The sequence below is a fragment of the Populus euphratica genome, unplaced genomic scaffold (assembly GCF_000495115.2).
Source record: "Populus euphratica unplaced genomic scaffold, PopEup_1.0 scaffold102.1, whole genome shotgun sequence".
NCBI lineage: Eukaryota > Viridiplantae > Streptophyta > Magnoliopsida > Malpighiales > Salicaceae > Populus > Populus euphratica.
This window is the reverse complement of record NW_011499957.1, coordinates 221,489-226,492: the sequence shown is the minus strand read 5'-3', so window position 1 is coordinate 226,492 and position 5,004 is coordinate 221,489. Positions and strand designations below refer to the sequence as shown.

Sequence of the window (5,004 nt, the reverse complement as noted above, 5' to 3'; positions counted from 1 at the left end):
TAAACCTTCACAAAACCAAAACTAAAGCTAATTATTATATTTCTACACATTAAGGTGTAACTCTTACCTTAAACACCTATTTTCACCGATTCTCTTCCCTTTCCTCTATCGTTCCCTCTCCTCTCTTCTTCTTCTTCCACTTCCGAATCTCTCTCTCAATTTCAGATTCTCTCTTTTCCTCCTCCTCCTCCTCCTTCTTTCTTTTATATTTATCAATTGGTTGAGCAATTACCCCCAATGTCTCTCATTCATTTATATTTAATAACTACTCCTCCACGGTTATTGTTGTTTTCATATTAAAATCTTTTTTCTTATTTCAAAACATCACCAAAAAAAAAAAAGGATGATGAGATACCGATGCAATTAGGGGAGGATGAAGAACTAACTGTTTACAACAGAAATAAATCAAACAGGAAGCAGCTGCTGATAATACAATTCTCAGAAATCAAAAGGTAAAACAAGACATCAAGAGAAAAGGAAGACATGTCTTTGCTTTTGGATCTTGTAGAAAGTTTTTAAAATAACTTACAGGGTTCATTTCTTAGAAAAATTCTGTTCTTTGTGGAACTGGGGTCTTGATGACCTGCAATATTTGCACCACTTCTGCCATGGAAGGCCTGCTGGAAGGTATGTGCGAGGTGCATACGAGGGCCAATTTGAGCACTGGAAGAACCTCATCCTCAGGATAATCCCCCATGCTTGGATCAACACAATCAAAGACATTACCTTGTTCAAGCAAAAACCTCACATGATCCTTAAGTATCAGCACATTGTCTTCACCATATTCCACTGGCCTTCTTCCAGTTACTAGCTCAAGAATCAAGATTCCAAAACCATATACATCACATTTCTCATTGATTATCAAGCTCTGGCATAATAGTTCTGGTGCCACATATCCTAATGCACTCTGAAATCTAGTACTTATAACATGCCTATCAAGCTTCGCGAAGAACCTTGCAAGTCCAAAATCCGAAATCTTTGGGTTGAAATTTTCATCAAGAAGAATGTTGCTTGGTTTTATGTCAAAGTGAATGATTGGTGGACGGAAAGAATGATGCAAGTGTGCAAGTCCCTTTGCTGTTCCAAGCACAATCTTCAATCTGTTTGCCCATGAAAGACGTGAAGCAGACGGTATCCTTTCATGGAGTTCGGCTTGCAAACTGCCATTAGGTGCATATTCTGATACCAACAGCTGCAATTGAGGAGTCCAGTAATACCCTTTTAATGATAAGAGATTTGGGTGCCTTGCCTTTCCTAATACCTGAACTTCTCGATCAAAATCTTCAGGATATTGGGTAATGTTTAATGTAAAGAGCTTCTTTATTGCTACCATTCTTGCCTCTGAACCCAATGAGACCTTGTAAACAGTTCCAAATACTCCCTGACCTATCTCAGCAGCCTTATTAAGGAGTGCTTCCGGATTGCTGATCCAATCAGGAGATGATTTCGAATCGAACAGGACCAGCTTGCCTGTGGATAGATTTCCGGACCTGGAAGAGCTCGAGCACATGCTTTCCAAGGCATGGTCCACAAATGCAAGCCTCTTCCGGACAGATACATTTAGTAGACTTACGAGTATCACTCCAAACAAAATGAGTATAGCTGCTGAAATTGCAATGATAGTTGAAACACTGAGGAACACATGATGATGGAACCTTGCGGGGTGAGAGGACACGTTTCTTGGTTTCTTACCATCCCCTTGATTGCCATAGGCATACGGATCAAGTACTAGAGGCTTGGGAACATTCATCTTACACGGTCCCTTCAACAACGGTGAGCAAATTCCCAAATTCCCCTGCAATGCACTTTGATCCAAACTTGGAAATATACCCCCAACAGGAAGCCTGCCCTCTAGCTTATTATAAGATACATTTACAGCCAGAAGATTCTCCAGTTTTCCAAGCTCTAGCGGTATCTCTCCGGTCAGCTCATTGAATTCCAACTTCAGAATCTTGAGCTTGTTTAGCCTTGAAATGGACTCGGGAATGGAACCGCTCAAATTATTTTGGGACAAGCTCCTGCAAATAAAATTAATGGTTTTCACATTTGGTACGTAAACAAGCATCGAATAAAGCATTAGTTGTAGTTTTGAAGTGGAATTGATGCAAGACTTACAGCAAATACAGTGATGAACAATTTCCAATCTCTTCTGGAATTTGGCCCACCAATGAGTTTCCGTCCAATTGAAGGATGTTCAAACTTCCAGACTCACATATATCAGCGGGAATGAAGCCAACTAAAGCACTGTTTCGAAGATCCAACACTGTCAAGTTCTGAAAGTAGCCAAGCTCTAGTGGCATTCTTGATTCCAGATTGTTCCAGGACAAATTCAAGTATCTTAAATTAGATGAGAGACCCCTTTCAGCTGGAATATGTCCTGTGAGATTGTTCTTTGAAAGATCAAGTGTATGAAGAGATGAAAAGAAAGTAATCGAACCTGATGGAATTGAACCTACCAATCCGTTGTCTGAAAAATCTACTTCCTCCAGCCCAAGATCAAACAAACCTTCTGGTATGCTGCCATTGAAGCTGTTACCTCTCAACCGAATCACTGATAACATCGTGCAAGAAACCACTGAGGTGGGAATGATGCCAAAGAGTTTGTTATTGGACAAACTCAAGTAGCGCAGAGATTTCAAGTCACCAATGGATGATGGGATGCTTCCAGTTAGAGCATTGCTTGACAAGTCCAAGTATTCAAGATTGGTCAAGCTACCAATCCACCGAGGGAACTCACCTGCCAACATATTCTTGGATAAACTGAAAAAGCTCATTGAACTCAGCCTCCGAAGAGATTCTGGCAGCACTCCACTAAAAAGATTGCGGCTTAAATCCAATCTATTCAAGTGCGGGCACAGTCCAATATCTCCAGGTAGTGGTCCGGAAAAGCGATTTCCCTGTAATTGGAGCTCTTTCAAAAAGTGAATGGCTGATACCCCTTGTGGCACGGACCCCGAAAACTCATTGTGTGAAAGATCCAATTTTCGAAGCCGCTTCAATGACCAAATCCCACTACTAAAATCTGGGTCACCGGAGAAATGGTTGTTGGACAGATTAATAGTGTTCAAGGAAGAGCAGCTCACTAGTGAACTCGGAATTGGCCCTTGAAGTAAATTCCCAGCTAAAGAAAGGTAACGGAGAGATTGAGAGTTTCGAAAAAGATTATCTGGGAGTGGTCCGGAGAATGAATTCTCAGAGAGATCAAGAAACTTGATGGAACTCATATTGTCAAGAAAAGATGGGATGAGGCCTGAAATACTGTTGTGACTAAGGTTAAGCCTTTCAAGATTTGACAAGAAACCAAGCTCATGACTAATGCCACCGCTAAAATTGTTTTGAGACAATGATAATGTCTTCAAATGCTGCAACTTTTGGAGCCCTTTACCTAACCTACCTGATAATCCCAAGCCATCAAGTGAGACTTGAGAGACTCTGCCGCTCACCGGATTGCATTCTATGAACTTCCATGAACATGGTGAGTCATCGTCTTCGTTCCATGAGCTGAGATAGGAAAATGGGTCGATAAGGTCTGCCTTGAAAACAATCAAGCCGAAGACATCATCATTCATCTGTATCGGTCCACTATCACTTCCCATGCAACCTTTAAGAGAAACAACTACAGAAACTAGCAAATATAACAACAAATGAGAGTAACCCATCACTAGTGGGGTAGCCATTAACAAAGCCAAACTCTCTCTACCTGGTTCTTGGCTATGGAAAGACCAAGAAATTAAACATAAGCTATAATATCGAGATACTGTACTTAACAAGAAATCTAGTATGGGTGACTGCTAGGTTAAACTGTGTGTTCACGAGCGAGTCTGAGGTGAGATAGGGCAAGACATTTTTTTCTTTTTCTTTTTACACCCAAATGGAGTATATGTACAGTATATAGTGATTAAAATTTTGCTGCTATCACCTCCCGTGAACAAAGCGTGCAGCTAAAAGAGGGAATGCAAGAAGTTATTTCCTCACACGAAGTAGTAAATTAAAATTTTGCTCAAGACAATAGGTCCAGCACGTTACAAGGGTCTCGTCATCTCGAGTCCTGACACATTCCCACCACGCACCAAGTCTTTTGTATCTGTCTACAAGCTGTGTAACATGTCTTCGCTGAGACCAAACTTGTCGTTTCTTAAAGCACCTTCTTCTCCTGTTTCAGATTTCAATAATGCATCAGCATATGGCACTGCTGTTCCAACTTTCAAAACAGCTTTTAGTGTGTGTCCCTATAAAAGATGCAACTAGTTGCTTCAACTGTTTTGCTGGTGGAAATACGTAATTTGCCTCAAACTAGACACCCTTAAGGTTTGTGGCTCTTCTGCAATGTTCTAGCCTCTCTCTCTCTCTCTCTCTTTTTAATAAAACCTGAATTTAGAAGGATGGTGTAGTAGTAAATGTGTTATGCATGTGATAGCAACTCTTCTACTCCTATTTTAATTAGCTCCAAATGAGATAGATAAGCAATGGATTACCTATCCCTTCAAGGACGCAAAGCATGCTAGAATTATCATGTCGGTGTTAAAATATTTTAGAGGATTTAATTAACAATTTGTATGTTTAGTACCTTAATTCTAACTCATCTAAATAATTATATTCAAGTAAGATAAAATAAGTAGTGTTTAGATCCTTGCATATCTTTCAATACACAAGTTGTTTTGCAGCATATTCAATGTTGCCCTACAATTAATCTGGCTTGTGTTAGCATAGGGGGAGGCGTACCTTTCTTTTTTTAATTAATAAAAAAAGAAAATAATGCTTAATGGGAAATATTCCCTCTTCAGTCTAAATCTAATCATGTTCTTTCACGGATTCTAATATATAATTTTTAAATAGTAATTTGTAAGTCTTAACAGTCCCTTTAAAAATAATGCATTACTAGATTATTGTCCGTGTAAAAGAAATCTTCCTGACATGTTTTTTAATATAAAAAAAAATTATATTGTTTAACATATTATACCAGTTGAATAAAGTAGGGTTAACATGTAAATTACATTATGAACC

At 39.3% G+C, this 5,004-nt stretch overlaps 1 protein-coding gene across 2 annotated transcripts; it reads right to left on the bottom strand.

Annotated features, from left to right (window-relative positions):
• Window positions 1-335: 335 nt before the first annotated feature.
• Window positions 336-3,930, bottom strand: LOC105138403 (probably inactive leucine-rich repeat receptor-like protein kinase At3g28040). 2 transcript variants are annotated; one of them, XM_011044458.1, is made up of 3 exons: window positions 2,116-3,930; window positions 525-2,018; window positions 336-492 (listed from the first exon to the last, which is right to left on the bottom strand). In XM_011044458.1, the coding sequence occupies exons 1-2, from the start codon at window positions 3,675-3,677 to the stop codon at window positions 542-544; spliced, it is 3,039 nt and encodes a 1,012-aa protein (XP_011042760.1). In that variant the 5' UTR covers window positions 3,678-3,930; the 3' UTR covers window positions 336-492; window positions 525-541. The 2 variants fall into 2 exon arrangements, with proteins under 2 accessions (XP_011042760.1, XP_011042759.1); XM_011044457.1 differs by having other exon boundaries at window positions 336-2,018.
• Window positions 3,931-5,004: the final 1,074 nt, after the last annotated feature.

Coding starts and splice junctions, on each gene's coding strand:
- LOC105138403 (XM_011044457.1), bottom strand. CDS start 3,677: ATGGCTACCCCACTAGTGATGGGTTACTCTCATTTGTTGTTATATTTG. Junction 2,019..2,115: donor TGTTCATCACTGTATTTGCT/GTAAGTCTTGCA, acceptor TTTTATTTGCAG/GAGCTTGTCCCAAAATAATT.